Raw genomic sequence first — 18,267 nt, 5'->3', positions numbered from 1 at the left:
TTTTACTTTGGTATAAACATTGATGGTTCTAAAACTATATCTTTTTTGGCAAGTAGCAGCTTCACTTTTAAATTGGTAAGCAAAGTTTAAACCTTTTTCGAGAAATTACCACTTTTTTGGCTTAAGAAGACATCGTTCTATTTGTTTTTGTTGGGTTACAGTACGGTGTGAGATTCCCATGCTACTCAAAAACCGGAGAAAAGAGACATACTCCCTTTTTATATTGACCCACAGAGAATTAGTCTGGTGATTACATGAGAATTAGGAATGTTAATGAACCAAATCACTCGTGAGTTACTCCGAGTTCGACTCGATAAAAATTCTTTCGAGATCGTTCGTTAAGCTTATCGAGCTCGAGATTCAAGATGTTCAGCTCGTAAGCTTGCGAGTCTGTTCGTGAGCTCGAGCTTGGTTAATCTTTTGTACTAGCTTGTTGGACCATGAGTTTTTGTCCAACATTACTATTTTAGTAAAATGTAATAGATTGAAATGCTATAAATTTGACCCTTAATTCATCGTATTTTAGTTGACTTTTTGGTGAAAATGCTCGACGAGCTCTAAAACGAACTTGTTTAACGAGCTAAAAGATGAGTTTGTTTAATGAATTTAAAAAGAGTTTGCTTAATGAGCTTGAGCCAAAATAGTTAAACATGATAAACAAACGATTAATGAACCGAGCTCGAGCAATTCGCGAACTTAGTAATTTTCAAACGAGCCGAGCTCGAGCCTAATAATAAAAGTTCGAATCGAGCTCGACCCAAACTCGATATCCTAAACGAGCCGAACACTACCGAACTCGAGCCTGATAGTGTTCGGCTCGGTTCGTTTTAATCTCTGGTGAGAATGCATGAAATTATACAAACTATCACACCCATGACTAAAATAAGAAACTTGAATATACATTATCAATTCAATGTTCGCATAGACAATAATTCTTTAACAACTTTACTGATTAGTTCGTAAATCCGTGTAGTATTCTTCTCTGCTAGCGAAGAAATGAGACATCAATGGCAAATCCTTGGTTTCATTTAGACAAAGCTACTACTATGATATCACGAGCATATAAAAGTAAAAATAAAATAAAAATTCTCGGACTTGTACATCATTTCCAGGTCATTCCTAAGCAAAGGAGTAAACACTGATACCTTGACGCCATTCAGGTTGTTGTTACTGCTTCGATAGATTGTACGCGGAAGTTTCATTGATGGGCTCAAACTGCCAATTGAGGTCTGAATTTGTTGGTTCCACTGGGGATATACGCAAGACTTGTTTATGGTATTCGTAAAGTGTTTTTCTATGACCGATGCTTATGTATGTGATCCCTGCAGCTTCAATCAACCGATATATATGTGTCTGCAAGTAATAGTTTAGTGTAAGAAGCAAGGATATTGATGCAATCACCAGCGTTAACTAAATAGATGATAATTCCAGAATAAGGGAGAGGCACATGAGAATTACTCGTCAATGAATCTATGACAAAAAATAAGAAATGTAAATACAAACCAGGGAATGAATCTGGTTTGTGTTGACAAGAACCAGTCATAAATTGGTTATTGCTTTTAAAGAGTTGGAAAAAGAATTCAATTACACTGCATAAGATCGATAATTGGCTTTCACTACTCAAGAACACTTCAGTCCTAGTGCCCACATATTTCAGCAAATATGTTGATTTGATAAGCATAATGTAATGTAAAGTTAGCCACAAAAAATAAATTATAGGGAAACAGAGGTATTAAATTTCCGTCACCTCGTTGGCTTCGTCTAAAGCACTAGTAGATTCATCCAAGAGAATTAAGGTTGGCTTTGAAAGCAACAAACGTGCAAATGCTAGACGTTGCTGCTCACCAAGAGAAAGAACACTAGACCATTCAGACATGGAATCTAGATCAAATCGTGACAATATGTAGCCAAGTCGAACATCATGTAGAACTTGAATTATATCTTCATTAGTAGGCTTCTGAGGCCTTGAATCCATGTCTTGTGCCATCGTTAGGAAAGGTAGCGAACCTGCAAAATAAATCTCTCAATAACTTTAGCTCTAAATAAGTGCATGTGTACCCGTACTAGCCCTATTTTTCAGGCTTCAATGCATTTCCTAGTTCATGTCCTTTTCAATCTACTAAGGAAACGTGTGTCTAGAATGTCTTACAGTGGTATTTTTTAACAAACATGTTTCAAGATAATTACCGAATTTTAAAGCATTGTGAATGTGGTTAAGTAAGACGTCTAGCATTTATTAGGACCTTCCTACATGGTCGACTGTGTGTATTTCAAACTCAATGAAATTATATGTAATCAATCGAAACATACAAAAATTTGATGTCCTCAGAACATAATAAACCTTTCATAGATTTATGAGCACTACCAGTTCATTTCCTATCAAATGTATACATGAAATATTAAGGCTATAGGGAAGAGTACTTTCGAAGCCACGAGATCTAATATCTATCGCAGTTTCAGGCATTTACTCAGGGATGAGGTGGCATATACGAGATATCATACCAGTTGGTTTATTGTTGTCTGACATGGAAATTGAATCTTCACACCAAGTAGGATAAAGCAATTGTTGACGAAGAGTTCCCAAAACCATATATGGTTTCTGAGGAAGGAAAAATACACCTCTAGAAAGTTCATTTTTCCGTCTGTTTTCATTGCCCATGGTCTCTTCCACAGAACTTACTTCAAGAGAAGCCAGGTTTGAAGATAACTGTGATAGAGGATCTCCCTCATTTCTCTCAAAAGATGTGATAGTTCCCTTTCCAAAGCTCCAGAGACCAGCTACAGCTCTTAGTAACGAAGTTTTACCACTTCCACTTGGTCCTGTAACCTGTTAATCAAGCTAAGCACCAATAATCAATCCATTCCTTCACTTTCTCAACTCATTTTTGTTATTACCTCAGTAATGAAATACAATTACTAACCAGCAAGTGGTTCCCCTCGTAGACGTCCAAAGACAAATCCCTGATAAGTGTTGCTCCGCTTGGAGTCATTAGAGTCAAATGATTGATACTCATTAACTTTGAACTGTTAGCAAAGGGCACAGACCCATTGGAAGTGCTAAAGTCGGAAATAATGCATAATTCACGACATATTTCTTCCAAGTTGTCAGCATCACTTCTAGTGTCTTTGTTGTTTAAAAGATCGTCGAATTCACCTGAGATTTAAACTTTCTAAATTACATTGCATGCTGGCATTCTGTTGGTTTTTACAACAATTGACAATGCTACAAAAGAACTGCAGCAGTATATGTAACAAGATCCATAAATCAAACTGCACATGAGCACAAATTTAAAATATAAGGGAAGGATAGAATCAGCAATGCCATTGTTCTGACATAGCCAAAATAACCTATAGCAATCCATGCACATTCACGAAATAAAGAGGTGATTCCCACCATACTTTGTCTTCAATCAACAACATATACATGCCAAATCTAGCGAGCTATTCTAAAGCCAAACTAGTGAAGCTGGTAAATAAATTGTGGCCATGATGGATGACAAAAATTTCTAAAACTGAGTATAAACAAAGTCTCAAATTGTTTACTCATGAAGCATCACCGCAGATCAACATAGAACTTCAACACATCAATAATGGCAGGTGATTTCCACATACCAGCAACTAATAAAATCAGAGTTATATGATAACAGTTGCTCTTACTTCAAGATAATCAAGAGACAATCATATATACACTTTTCAAACAGAATATATCAACGTACCTAGTCGTTCAATGACAGCAGAAAAGGCACTGAGAGCTTGAAATTGGTACACGATGAGGGAAAAATCTCCAAGAATGTGATTAAATGCAGATACAGATTGATTAATGACACCAAATTCAATTTTTCCAGAAAAATACATGGGTGCAACTACAGCTGCAGGAAGAATCTGGATCAAGTATCTGTAGCCATTGGTGAAGAACTCCAGATTTCGGGAAGATATCAATAGTTGCTGTAAAGTTTAAGATGGAAATATTAATATAAATAAGGTAAGAGACTTATATGATATCAAGTATTAACGGCTTTTAATATAGGAAGAATACTGATTTTGAAAGAATGGATGGAGATAAAATAAACATCAGGATATTTCATAGGTATTACAAATATTTTCATTTGCTTTTCTATGCTCCCCTTTTCAGTATCCCTATATTCATCAGGACACTAACAGCAACCAGTGACATTAACCAACCAATCAGGGTAACAATAATTTGTGAAAGATTTGTATAATTCTCTATTTCATGTCGCGTTTCACAAATAATTGTGAAAGATTTATCCCACCCACATGTTGAAATTTTATGAGATGAAATGTGAAATACTCAAGGTGCAAAAATCTAAATGAAGTGGAAACAGCACAAACAGCTGGTCCGAAGGGTTTAGAAGCTTGTACTACAAAAGACAGTCTTATGACTTCCATACACTGAGATTTTCGAATGCGCTTCTGAATCGCTGCATTAGAAGTTGCATCTCGTTTTGCTCGCCGCCATAAAATGCAATGGACTCTGCATTTTCTCTGATGCGCACTAGTCCATAACGAAAATCTGCTTCTTTTTTCTCTTGCAAAAAGTTCAGATTCACCAGTCCCTGAAGGTAAAAAGTTCTCAATATTGGAAGGTAAGTTACATACACTAGTTCATGATAAAAATACTCTATTTTAAAGAAGCACATCCATGCAGTTTAATAACTACATGATGTTTAAGTTAAAACTTACCCTACCAAGGACGATACTAATAGCTGTTCCTCCAAGTGAGTAACCCAGAAGAACGAGAAAAAGTGGTGGATAGATTCCATACAAGATATTACTGAAAGATATCAAGTCCACGGAAGCATTGAAGAGTGTCAAGGAAAATGCGAGAGCTGTTGCTGTGAAAGAACTTAAATCATCAACAATCCGCTGATCTGGGTTATCAATTATTGACTGCGATTGTATTTTGTAAAAAGTTCTATTCTTCAAATATCGATCCATGTAATAGCTTGTCATCCAAGATCTCCATCTCAAAGAAAGAGTATCTTTCACATAATCCCTCAAAACAAAAACCTGAAAAAAAAATATATGAGTATGAATAGCTCCTAAACTCAGAAGAATCTAGGACAAAAATCAATATGGAGAAAAGGAACAAATATGAGGAAGCATTCCTTGAAATCATATACAGTAACACTCCGAGTTTCCGATCATGTCCTGGATTTAAATGTAGTAAATAAAAGAAAATTCTAGGAAAAAGATTCTTAATTTTATTCCCAAATAAAATTTAAAATAAGCACAATCAAGTCTATTCTTTAATTTCTTCACTTTATCACAGAAAACTCTTCCTAAGACATTTGCTGCCATGAAAGATATAAATCAGTCAAAAGATAATGAATTGAATACTTTCAATAGTGTATGAAAGGTAAAGGAAATTTTCCATGCGACGTTATCCTATGGAAGCCTTGCTGTGATCTTGTATCCAAATATGTTTGGAAACAATAAATCAAGGCACATACATCTCCTGCATGATATATTCCTAAATAGGTAAATGAACATCACTACACAATTCACAGGAATCATACAGTCTGTAATGGAGCTGCATTATGACACATTTCAGTTCGAGTAATTATATAATTCTCAAGGTAATGACTAATAATAATTTGGAAATGTTTATTTTCTATCACTTGAGAAAGCATATCTATTAGAAGTTAGATGGTCTAAAAAGCTTGATGTTATCATGTTAAAAGCACTATATATGCCCTGGTTGGTAGGTAAAAGTATGATTTTATGGCTTTTGGTAATTTTTAGAATCTCTTGTTTTGTTAAAACTTTGCAATTAACGTGTTAAAAATCATTTTCATATTGGTGTTTTGGCCCGTAGCTTCAAATTCCCAATAATTTATCAAGCGTGTTAAGTATTTATATGTTGGCTAAATGTAAACCAGAAGCCGATCATACCATGTAGATTGACAAATAGATTTCGCTTTCTAGTTAGACCGACAACTTGATGAAAATTACCTTACCAGCGCACACAAAATGTTACCATAATTGACGTAATGTAATCGATTGGTCATTAGCTGAATTCTGGGTGATGGTTAATCAACCAACCCGTGAGTATTTCAGACACTCGTATTGTAAGCACTCATCATTATGATTGTCATTTGATGCATTACTAAATTTGACATGTTGAGCCTTGGTCCTTCGTTATTGTATCCATGCGTTGGGTCGAGGTGATTGGTGTGATGTATGGAGTTATAATCATGTTCATGAAGTAGACAATCAGCGAATGGCTACTACAGTACATCGTCTCTGGCTAAATGCAAGAATGGACCTTTTTGCATACTTTTCAATAGCACAAGGGTTTGTAGGCAATTTCCTGACACAAGGATCTGGTATCTAAATTTTAACACAAGGGGTTTAAGCATAATTTAATTATCATAAGTCCAAATGCATTTTAGCCAGAAAAAGATACAAGCAGTATAGATCTAGATTGGATATTAGGAATCATGGTACAAGCGATAATGGCATTTCATGTCCTGTAAAGAATGCAGAGAAGATTAACACGAGAAATACCTAAGAAAATGGAGCAATGTGCTCACCGGAATTCCAGTAGCAAAAGCAGCCAAGTAATACATCAGTTGCTTGGTAAACTGTTCTTGGTCCTTGTCTTCAATCACATAAAAAAAAAACACAAATCAGAGAAGTCACCTTAGTTAGTAAATCAAACAGCTGCAAAGATAGCAAGAAAAGAAAAAATCATACTGGCAAGGGCATTATAGAAGTCACGGCCAAGGAAATTGAAACCAACGCTGATACCCGTCGTCCCCAAAGTAAGTGCAAAAACACCCGCAAGCCGCCAACGAGCTGCGACCTTATCATCGGAAAACCAATAAGGTGCAGCCACTTCCCAAAACCTCTTCAGCAGGATTTGAACATTTGGGGACTTCCTCCGAGCATTATCCTACACTCACAACAAAATCAACACATTCTTTTAAAACAAGCTATAAAATTTTGATGGCAGTGTCAAACATCCTGAGTCGTGTATGGACAATCGAAGTATGAACAAACAACCTGGTCAGATTCCGGCGAAGCAGATGATAAATCACTAACAAAAGCTGGAAACAAAGATTTTTTCCTCCGAGTAGCACAGACAAATGAACGATTAGGAACCAAGCTGAACCAACACAATTCGTGATACTTGATTTTCCCGCTGATTTGAATGACTCTAGTACATCTTGACAAAGCTTGAGGAATGTTGAATTTCTGTGGTGGAAAATGCACCGTGGATTCCAGTCCTATCATTTCGCTATATGTCACGACCATTCAACCCCGATTCATTGGGTTTTCTCTAGAGCTCCGGCCGCCATTGATGCTATTGGATTGCTCCGCTAGTGACCGGTGGTGGTGCTCAGCTGAATTACTTGGAAGAATCCCGTCTCATTTCCTAGGGGTGGTTAGAATTTTTTACAATAAAATTTTTTAATAAATGTATTATCTGCATGGCGGCTCATCATATGCCATGTTTTTTTATTTATTTAATGGGTGGGTGTTTTTCAATTAAATAATATAAATAAATAAATTTACAAAATATAAAATATTTTTTTTAAAAAAATAGAGGTCGGGTTTTCTTTAGATTTATTATATATTGATAAATATTATAATTTTTCATGATTTAATTTAAGAACCTAATAATAATAATAAATCATATGAAAATAAGTAATAATGATGTTGAAAATTTTAAACTTAACAAAATTAATAATAATGTTACCAAAATTAAGGATGAACAAAATTTCATTTAAACTAAAATTACCCTCAAAATTGATTCAATTCAAAAATTAAAAGAAAATAAACCGAACTGGATCAAAATCGATAATTCTGGCTTGTATCCAAATTCTTATCCTTTTTTTTTAGAAATAAGATTTTTTATGTAAAAATTTCTAATGAAATTGAATACAAAAAATTTGAAGCTTAGCTTTCCTCGGTTTAAAATAATTATTTATAAAAAAAAATTAAATCAAACGAGTAAACACGTTTGTTCGTTTTTTTAAAAAGAGTAAGTCTCTTGTGAGACGGTCTCACGAATCTTTATCTGTGAGATGGGTCAAGTCTACCGATATTCACAATAAAAAATAATAATCTTAGAATAAAAAGTAATATTTTTTCATGGATGACCCAAATAAAATATATGTCTCACAAAATACGAACCGTGAGACCGTTTCACACAATTTTTTACTTTTTAAAAATTGAAAATCAAATTTATGAATTTAATTAGTTCAATCGGTTACTTCCATTAACCAAAGTTTTGTTCACCCCCAAATTACCCTTTTTAGTTAAATAGTATTAGATTTTATTAATATTATGAATTTTTAAATTTTTCATTTTTTAATACTCTTAGCATTACCATCATAACAAATTAATACAAAAACTTATATAAAATTATCTCACAGATTAATTTTGTGATACAGATCTTCAACTTAACATGTCTCATAAATATAGATTCTTTATACGGTCTCACAAGATTTTTTTTATTACCAAAAATATCGTTTTTTTGTAAATATGGGTCGGATCAACTCATTTCATAGATATAAATTTATGAAACCGTCTCACAAATAAAAATAATTAAGTAATAATACGTGTCTCGATTCGATTCCATATTTTCTTATCATAGAAATATTGTGTTAGAAAGTAAAAATATATATAATATTATGATTGTCTAACATGCTAAGATTGTGCTTTTTTATTAAAAAATTATATGACTTGTTTATCATTTTTACAAATATTATGTTTCATTTTTTAAATATTATTATAATGTTATTTTTTAGATTTAAAAAAGAAAATACAAAAATTAAAATTTATAAAAATGGATTAAAATGAGATATTAACCAAAAAAGAAATCCTAATAATTTATATTTTTTGATATTATTTGTTAATATTTAATTTATTTTTATTAAAAAAAAGTAGAAAAAGAAAGCCAATAGTTCGAGCGTTTAATTTAGGCATTTCGAGGCATTTCGATTCTGCCACAATCGCAGATTCAGTTCCAAGTTGATTCGTGATTTCGTCTTTTGGAGATGGCGCTGAAGTTTCTGAACAAGAAGGGATGGCACACAGGCAGTCTGCGCAACATCGAGAATGTGTGGAAAGCGGAGCAGAAGCACGAAGCCGAACAGAAGAAGCTCGAGGAACTACGCAAGCAGATTCACGAGGAACGAGAGCGCTCAGAGTTTCGCCAGCTCCAAGAACAAGCTGGCCTTATACCGTAGTTTCTCACTATTCTATTGTATTATGGTTTGATAGAGAATTAGGGTTTATGGGTTCTTTCTTAATTATTTATTTCGCAGAAAGCAAGAGCGTTTGGACTTTCTGTACGAATCCGGATTAGCTGTTGGGAAGGGGACTTCTGGTTTCAAGGCTCTGGAATCTTTGCCCAAGAATGATCCTGAAAACGATGCTCCTTCCTCGTCTGTTGCCAATTCGGCTGCTGCTACCTCTCAGGTTGTCAAAAATTGTCTTCTTTTTATACTTTTCTTGTTTTGGGAAATTTACCTGGTGTTTGACGTGTTAGTAATGTATGCATTGCTTGGTTGTCAAATTGAACAGCAATCAGCTGTTCCAGGGGCTTTGTTTGAGGAGAAGCCACAATCAGCAAATGATGCTTGGAGGAAACTGCATTCAGATCCTTTGCTTTTGATCCGTCGGAGAGAGCAGGAAGCTCTTGCTCGTGTCAAGAATAATCCAGTCCAGATGGCCATGATTCGCAAATCTGTAAGTCCATTGCATTAAAGCATTTATTTGTATGGTTCAGTTCACCATATTTTACTAATATTTCTGGTGATATACATGATTTGGTGCATCGAAATAAATGTAGGACAACATAATGACTGTTTGATGCCTCACCATGACATCTTTTGGTTATGTTTCAATTATTGACCTTTTGTTTTCAACTTGTTATTTTTGTATGGAATAAGTATTCTGAAGTATTTTATAGAAGGCGTGGTGGTGGATGAAAGAGCAAATTTATGCAAACTTCAGTAATATATTTGTGCCACACTTCATATAAAGAATTTGAGGCATATTTTTTTGAAGATTTAATTGGAGCTGTTTTGGTTTGTCCTCCTTTTCATTCTGATGAGAACGGAGTGATCTAGTATGATATAACTCGACGTTATTCCACATTTCAATTAATATAGACCTTGATATCTCCGTTAGATTTATTTTAGAAATGCATGCTATGTGAGAATCAAAATCTAGTCAATGGAAATTCCTCTGCCACGGTAGTTTGGTGTTATTTTAGGATTGCTGTATTGGGTTGCGTATTTGGGGCTTTTATGGGGAAGGTTCAATGGTTGGTTTTAAAGTACCACTAGTTGTAATTGCTTTAGGAGAAATGTGTATTTTTCCCATTTCAAGGTTGATAGGATCCATGGGGAGGAATGTTATTCTCTTCTGTTGATGTTTGCATTTTTTGCCCGTCTCCTTGTGTTTCAAAAATACATGACTGGAAACTGAGTCAACAATCTGGTATTCTGGTACTAGGCCAAAGAATTGTATCAAAATTTCGAACTTTTTAGAATGTAATATAATTGGATTCTTGCATCATTGAATCACCCCTTAGATTCAGCTGTACCAGACTAATTGATGCAATCACCTTTGGATTATTGCTTGTGATTACTTTTACATAAAAGATCTCTGTGAAGTACTTTACTTTGAGGCTATATTTACGAATTGATTGTTATGTACACCCTATTGAGGGTGTGTAAGAGATGTTAGTCTGTGCTGCGCTAGATCTTTGTCAAATGGTTACTAGTTCAATTGTCAAATTTCAGGTAGAAGCAAAAAAAGGACAACGAGGAGGAAAAAGAGAGAAATAAACATTGTAAGAAGCAGTCTAAACATCGGAAACGCTCGTCATTGAAAAATGATTCTGATTCTGAAGATACTGAGTTTACTGGGAAAAAACAATCAGAGAGTTGTCAAAAATATAAAAAATATGAAGAATCTTCCCGGAAAGAAGCTCAGAATTCCGATGATGAATCAAGCGAAAGGGATGATAGAAGAAAGAGATATTATGACAAGCAGTACAAAGAAGGGCAATCTGGTGGCTATCAGGACACCAGATACAGTAGTGGACGAAAAAGGTCAAAGGGTCATTACGAATTTCAACATCAAGAATATTCTTCAGAACGACGACAGGTCAAATCTCATAATGACAACCAAAATGGCCATCTTGATCCCAAACATGACAAAACTGAAGATGCACGGAAAATAAAGAAGAGTCGTTATGATTATGAACTCAAAGAACGTGTTTCAGAAAGGCATTCTGAATCTCATCATGACAAGCAAGAACATATTTTGGAAAGGCATTCTGAATCTCATTATGAAAAGCAAAGCCGGCTCAAATCTTCTCAAAAGCCACCAAGACCTGATTCAAACAATAGGCTTCGAAATGCTGTTAAACTTTCAGCAGAAGATAGAGCTGCTAGACTGCGGGAGATGCAAATGGATGCTGAAGTGCATGAAGAGCAAAGATGGAGAAGGCTTGAGAAGGCTGCAAAAACTGATGCTCAGGAAGCTCTCCGTGATCACGCGTCTGCAGGGAGAAACTTCCTGGATACCGCTCAAAAAAGTATATATGGTGCTGAGAAGGCAGGAAGCTCGACCATTGAGGAGAGTGTTCGGCGTCGAACTCACTATTTGCAGGGAAGATCGGATACTGATAAGAATGCTTTCCGACGGTAATGATGAGTCATAATTTGTTGAAGAGATCCAGAACACCTGTCCCTTTCATATAGCAAGACAATAGACTACCCGGTGTATCTGATATCTGTGCCAATCTTGCCTGTTCCTTTTGCGTTTACAAGAAAGAATTCGATGTTAATTACCTTTTACTGCAGTAGCATGTATAGCTGCCTACTGTTGCGCCGATGGCTGTATAAAACAGATTCTTGTTCTTGTGCTTACACTCGGCAGTCGGCAGTGTAAAGTAGCGAGTCATTTCAACTGCATATGCTTTTAAATTTTCGAAACGGCCTGGATAGTCTATCAGAACAATTCTAAGCGGCCACCGAGTCTTGGGTGTTGTATGATCATTTGCCCTAGACTAATGATTTTCAAATCACGAATACCACTGCAGCGATTAGAAGCATGACGAATAGTTCAACTTAAAGATTTTTTTAAGGAATTCAAAGTGTCTTTTCATCATTATTATTGTTTAGTGGTGAAATTCACCACTTAAAAATTTCACCTATCATCATACATAAAGCTAAAGTGAGAATCTTAACAGAAGAGCCACAATTGGAATAATTAACGGAGGTAGCTTGATTTCACATTAAGTCATATAAAAACGTAAGCAATTTTGAAGTCAAGTTGTAGCCTAGAAAGATATTTGTTTTTGTTGTGAAAAAGTAAAAATTTATGGTAAAAAATAAAAATCTCAAACTCTCAAAATTTACCAAACTACACACTTTATAATATTTTTCTCTCTACTCAATTGTGATTTTCTTCACAAATGAGAGATCTATTTATAGGAAATCTTTACAAATAATCCAAAAATAAAATACATCATTACCTACATCATCACACACTAATTTTCAATATTTACAAATCTTATTTTCAACATTCAAATATTCAACATTCAAATATTCAATACTTACATTTTAAATATATTTTTCAACACTCCCCCTTGTGATGATGATCATAATGATTGTCTTCATTACGTGTTTTTATACTGCCTCGTTAAAAACCTTACTAGGAAAAACCCATTGGGATAAAAACCATAGTAAGGGAAAAAGAGTGCAGTCACGTAAACTCCCCCTCATGTTGACACGAACAATTCTTCACAAATTTCGTAGATTGCGCATCCCAATATTATATATGTGCTTTCTGAATATTGACGTAGGAAGTGCCTTTGTGAAGAGATCTGATGAGTTTTCACTTGATTGAATGTGACGAACATCAATACATCTATTCTTCTCAAGCTCCTTGGTGAATGCGAAGAACTTAGGAGGAATATGTTTAGTTCTGTCGCTTTTTATGTATCCTTCTTTCATTTGAGCAACACATGCAGCATTATCTTCATATAGTATCACAGGCTTCTCATCAGATGATAATCCGCATGAAATTTGGATATGTTGGGTCATTGATTTTAACCACACACATTCACGACTTGCTTCATGTAGTGCAATAATCTCGGCATGATTTGATGAAGTTGTTACGAGCGTTTGTTTCTGAGAACGCCAAGATATTGCAGTGCCTCCACGAGTAAATACATATCCAGTTTGGGAACGTGCCTTGTGTGGATCAGATAAGTATCCAGCATCAGCATAACCAATTATACTTGGATTAGCATCTTTTGAATACAAAAGTCCCAAGTCTGTCGTTCCTCGTAGATAACGGAATATATGTTTAATTCCGTTCCAGTGTCTCTTTGTTGGATATGTGCTAAATCTTGCCAACAGATTCACGGCAAAAGATATATCAGGCCTTGTACAATTTGTAAGGTACATAAGGGCACCGATGGCACTTAGATATGGTACTTCTGGACCAAGAATATCTTCATCATCTTCACATGGAAGGAATGGATCCTTTTCTATGTTTAATGATCTAACAACCATTGGAGTACTTAAAGGATTTGCTTTATCCATATTAAAACGTTTAAGGATCTTTTCTGTATAATTTGTCTGGTGAACAAACATTCCACATTCTTTTTGTTCAATTTGTAAACCCAGACAATACTTGGTTTTTCCAAGATCCTTCATTTCAAATTCTTCCTTCAAGTATGACACAACTTCTTGAATTTCTTTATTCGTTCCAATGATGTTTAAATCATCAACATATACAGCAATAATTACGCATCCGGATGTTGTTTTCTTAATGAAAACACAAGGGCATATTGAATTATTTACATATCCCTTTTTCATCAAGTGATCACTTAGTCGATTATACCACATTCGACCTGATTGCTTTAACCCATATAATGATCTTTGTAATTTCACATAATAACATTCCCTGGGTTTTGAACTTTGTGCTTCAGGCATCTTAAATCCTTCAGGGATTTTCATATATATATTACTATCAAGTGATCCATATAAGTAAGCTGTAACAACATCCATAAGACGCATTTCTAAATTTTCAGATACCGCCAAGCTAATCAAATACCGAAACGTAATTGCATCCATCACAGGAGAATACGTTTCTTCATAATCAATTCCAGGCCTTTGAGAAAAACTTTGTGCAACAAGTCGAGCTTTATATCTTACTATTTCATTTTTCTCATTTCGCTTTCGAATAAAAACCCATTTGTATCCAACAGGTTTTACACCTTCAGGTGTAAGGACTATAGGTCCAAAAGCATTACGTTTATTTAGCGAATTTAATTCAACCTGGATGGCATCTTTCCATTTTATCCAATCCTGCCGATTTTTACATTCACCAAAAGATTTTGGTTCATGATCTTCGTTATCATTTATGATGTCGATTGCCACATTATAAGAAAATATATCATCAATTTCATCTATATCTTTTCGGTTCCATATTTTTCCAGTATTAATATAATTGATAGAGATTTCATGATTCTCGTCAGTTTGTGGTTCTGACAGAACATTTTCATCATCATGTGTTTCTTCAGGAACACCATTCTCTATTTTGTGATCATCATGTGTTTCTTCAGAAACGACATTCTTTATTTTGTGATCATCGTGTTTCTCTATGAATTTTCTTTTTCGAGGATTTTTATCCTTTGAACCGACTGGCCTTCCACGCTTCAGGCGTTTAATGACATCATGAGTATCTTCCATTTGTTTCTTTGGAATTTCAATTCGAGCAGGGGCATTTGCAGCATGTATATATGATTTAGTTACCCCTTTTGTGTCTGCAAATGCATCTGGTATTTGATTTGCTATTCTTTGCAAGTGTACAATTTGTTGTACATCTTTTTCACATTGTTTTGTTCTTGGATCCAGATGTAACAATGATGATACATACCATGTAATTTCTTTTTCGGTATGTTTCTGTTCTCCCCCTAACATTGGGAAGATTTCCTCATTAAAATGACAATCAGCAAAACGTGCTGTGAACACGTCGCCTGTCTGAGGTTCAAGATATCGAATGATTGATGGACTATCATAACCGATATAAATTCCAACCTTTCTTTGAGGTCCCATTTTCTTTCGTTGCGGTGGTGCAATAGGCACATACACCATACATCCAAAAATTCTCAGATGAGAAATGTCTGGTTCTTTACCAAATGCAAGCTGCAATGGGGAGTATTTATGATATGCACTTGGTCTGATGCGAATTAATGAAGCAGCGTGTAAAATTGCATGTCCCCATATAGAAATAGGGAGCTTTGTTTTCATTATCATTGGTCTAGCAATCATTTGCAGACGTTTAATCAATGATTCAGCCAATCCATTCTGTGTATGTACATGAGCAACAGGATGCTCAACAATGATTCCCATAGACATACAATAATCATTGAAAGTTTGGGAAGTAAATTCACCAGCATTATCAAGTCTAATTTTCTTGATTGTATAATCGGGAAATTGATTCCTCAATTTTATTATTTGAGCAAGTAATCTTGCAAATGCAACATTTCGAGTTGATAATAAACATACATGTGACCATCTGCTGGAGGCATCAATCAATACCATAAAGTATCTGAATGGTCCACATGGTGGATGGATTGGTCCACAAATATCACCCTGAATACGTTCAAGAAACATTGGTGATTCAGTTTGGATTTTGACTGGTGATGGTCTTATAATAAGTTTTCCAAGAGAACATGCTTTACATTGAAACTTATTATTCTGAAAGATCTTCTGGTCTTTCAGTGGATGACCATGTGTATTTTCTATAATTCTTCGCATCATTGTTGAACCAGGATGTCCCAATCGATCATGCCAATTGGTTAATATCGAAGAATTATCAACTACCATGTTTGATTCAATGGGACTTATATGTGTATAATGCAATCCAGTAGGGAGCATTGGTAGTTTTTCAATCACATATTTCTTTCCTGATTTATATGTGATAAGACACATATATTTCTCATTCCCTTCATTCATTGTTTGAGTATCATACCCATGGGAATATATATCATTAAAACTCAACAAATTTCTTTTCGATTGTGGTGAATATAAAGCATCATTGATCAAAAATTTTGTACCATTAGGTAACAAAAATTGTGCTTTACCACATCCTTTAATCAAGTCTACAGGACCTGATATTGTATTCACCGTTGTTTTTGTTGGTTTTAGTTCCAAGAAATATCTTTTATCTCGGAGGATAGTGTGCGTTGTACCACTATCGGGTATGCAAACTTCACCTTTGCTCATAGCATTTTCCATATTTCAACTTCAAAAAATATATGCAATGAAATAAAATTACTGACAATAAAATGCAAAAATATAGCACACAATAAAACATTATCATATGGGTACATAAAATATTTTACATATTTATTCCACCAGCAAATTGATCATTGTCTGAGAAATCAATCAGAAAATCTCCAGCATCAAAATGAGTTAAATCACTCAAAGATTCACTTTGTTCAGTGAAGTTGGTCTCCTTTTCTTTCCCCTTTAATGATTCTTTATAAAGTTTACAAAGATGCTCAGGGGCTCGACAAATATGGGACTAATGTCCTGGAGTACCACATCTGAAACAAGAACTTTCATATCTTTTTGAGTGATTCTCATTAACACTCATATTTTCATGATGCCTTTTCTGTGGATGGTTTGGGACGTTCTTTTGAGATGAGTTATAAAAGTAACTATCTCGATTATTTTCAAAACCACGGCCGCGTCCACGACCACTTCCACGTCCACATCCACGACCACGACCACGACCTCGATTTCGTCCACGACCAAAATCTTGTTTATAACTTTGATTTTGGTTTCCAGATTTAAATTCATTTTTGCTTACGACATTTACTTCAGGAAATGCCGTTGAACCAGTGGGTCGTGCCTGATGATTTCTCACTAAATTCATTTGTTCGAATCTTTCTTTTAATCCCTTCCACAAAGCCATGGGATGCCAACGCAAAAATATCATGGCTTTTGCCTTTTCTTGGGATGTCGATATGCCATTTTCTTTTATGGTCTCATTTAGACTCAATGACTCAAGATGCATTTATACATCGAGAGTCCATGGCATATAATTTTTTTTCCGTGATATCAAGAGGAATGAATTCGAGTTTTGCCAAGTTTGACATGGTGGTACTAAAAAAATTACGATGCATTTTATTAGTTAATGAATATTGCAATACAAAGTAATGGATAAACAACAAGTACAAGTATTTGTAAAAATAAAAAAAACACACGAGGAGGATATTCTCCGATAAATAAAAGACTCGTGAGTATGATAACCAAAATAATTAAAAATAACTTTGAGAAAGTCATCTTCTTTTTTCTTCGAAAAATTTGATGAAGAATAATTTTAGAGAAGAAGAGAAAGTTGGAGTGATTGAATGTGTTTGTGAGATGATATTTATAGGGCAAAAACTAGCCGTTTTGTTACCGTTTATGACCGTTGGTGTACAAAAAATAAATGTATGTATTTGTATAATTTTATGGTAATAATATGGTGAATATAATATTAATCATGTTTAAATAATTATGTATATCACATTATTATAACGAGGTGTCGTAAGTTATTTTGTTTAAAAATCTTATAGGCTTTTATACTTGTCGTATCCCTTACCGGGAGTGTGGGATGTCGTCTTAACATCCTCCCAGGATTTATAACAAGTTTTTGAAAAATTTATTTTTATTATTTCTAATAATAACATTATATTGTATATTAAATAAATACACAATAAATAAATAACAGTAAAATAAATATAATTATTTTTGTTACCTTTTTCTTCTGTTTGGAGCTTGGAAAAGTATGTAGGACTTTTAGAGATTCGTGCTGATAACGTGTTGTGAAAAAGTAAAAATTTATGGTAAAAAGTAAAAATCTCAAACTCTCAAAATTTACCAAACTACACACTTTATAATATTTTTCTCTCTACTCAATTGTGATTTTCTTCACAAATGAGAGATCTATTTATAGGAAATCTTTACAAATAATCCAAAAATAAAATACATCATTACCTACATCATCACACACTAATTTTCAATATTTACAAATCTTATTTTCAACATTCAAATATTCAACATTCAAATATTCAATACTTACATTTTAAATATATTTTTCAACAGTTTTTACATTGTCAGCCCATTTTAGTGAAAAGTGTTTTATATATTAGCACGAGTTCTGGACGCAACTGGTGCCCAAAAAAAAAAAAAATCGTTCTTGTTGGGTATCGAT

General features: G+C 34.4%; 1 protein-coding gene and 1 pseudogene across 1 annotated transcript; one reads left to right on the top strand and one right to left on the bottom strand.

Moving 5' to 3' along the window:
• Positions 1-878: 878 nt before the first annotated feature.
• Positions 879-7,437, bottom strand: LOC142540639 (ABC transporter D family member 2, chloroplastic-like). The gene is made up of 10 exons (XM_075646937.1): positions 7,027-7,437; positions 6,718-6,916; positions 6,555-6,622; positions 4,702-5,028; positions 4,410-4,574; positions 3,717-3,945; positions 2,922-3,154; positions 2,503-2,827; positions 1,748-2,007; positions 879-1,353 (listed from the first exon to the last, which is right to left on the bottom strand). The coding sequence occupies exons 1-10, from the start codon at positions 7,276-7,278 to the stop codon at positions 1,168-1,170; spliced, it is 2,244 nt and encodes a 747-aa protein (XP_075503052.1). The 5' UTR covers positions 7,279-7,437; the 3' UTR covers positions 879-1,167.
• Positions 7,438-8,925: 1,488 nt separating this feature from the next.
• On the top strand, positions 8,926-11,910 carry LOC142540638 (uncharacterized; annotated as a pseudogene).
• Positions 11,911-18,267: the final 6,357 nt, after the last annotated feature.

The sequence above is a fragment of the Primulina tabacum genome, chromosome 3, assembly GCF_025594145.1.
Source record: "Primulina tabacum isolate GXHZ01 chromosome 3, ASM2559414v2, whole genome shotgun sequence".
NCBI lineage: Eukaryota > Viridiplantae > Streptophyta > Magnoliopsida > Lamiales > Gesneriaceae > Primulina > Primulina tabacum.
The sequence above is the reverse complement of the archived record's forward strand: the minus strand, read 5'-3'. Positions and strand labels throughout refer to the sequence as shown.

What these genes read in the sequence shown, in the direction of transcription:
- LOC142540639 (XM_075646937.1), bottom strand. Translation starts at nt 7,278, where the DNA reads ATGGTCGTGACATATAGCGAAATGATAGGACTGGAATCCACGGTGCAT. An exon ending in CTTTTGCTACTGGAATTCCG is followed by an intron (nt 5,029 to 6,554) that starts GTGAGCACATTG and finishes TTTTTTTTTCAG; the next exon opens with GTTTTTGTTTTGAGGGATTA. An exon ending in ACGAGGGGAACCACTTGCTG is followed by an intron (nt 2,828 to 2,921) that starts GTTAGTAATTGT and finishes CTTGATTAACAG; the next exon opens with GTTACAGGACCAAGTGGAAG.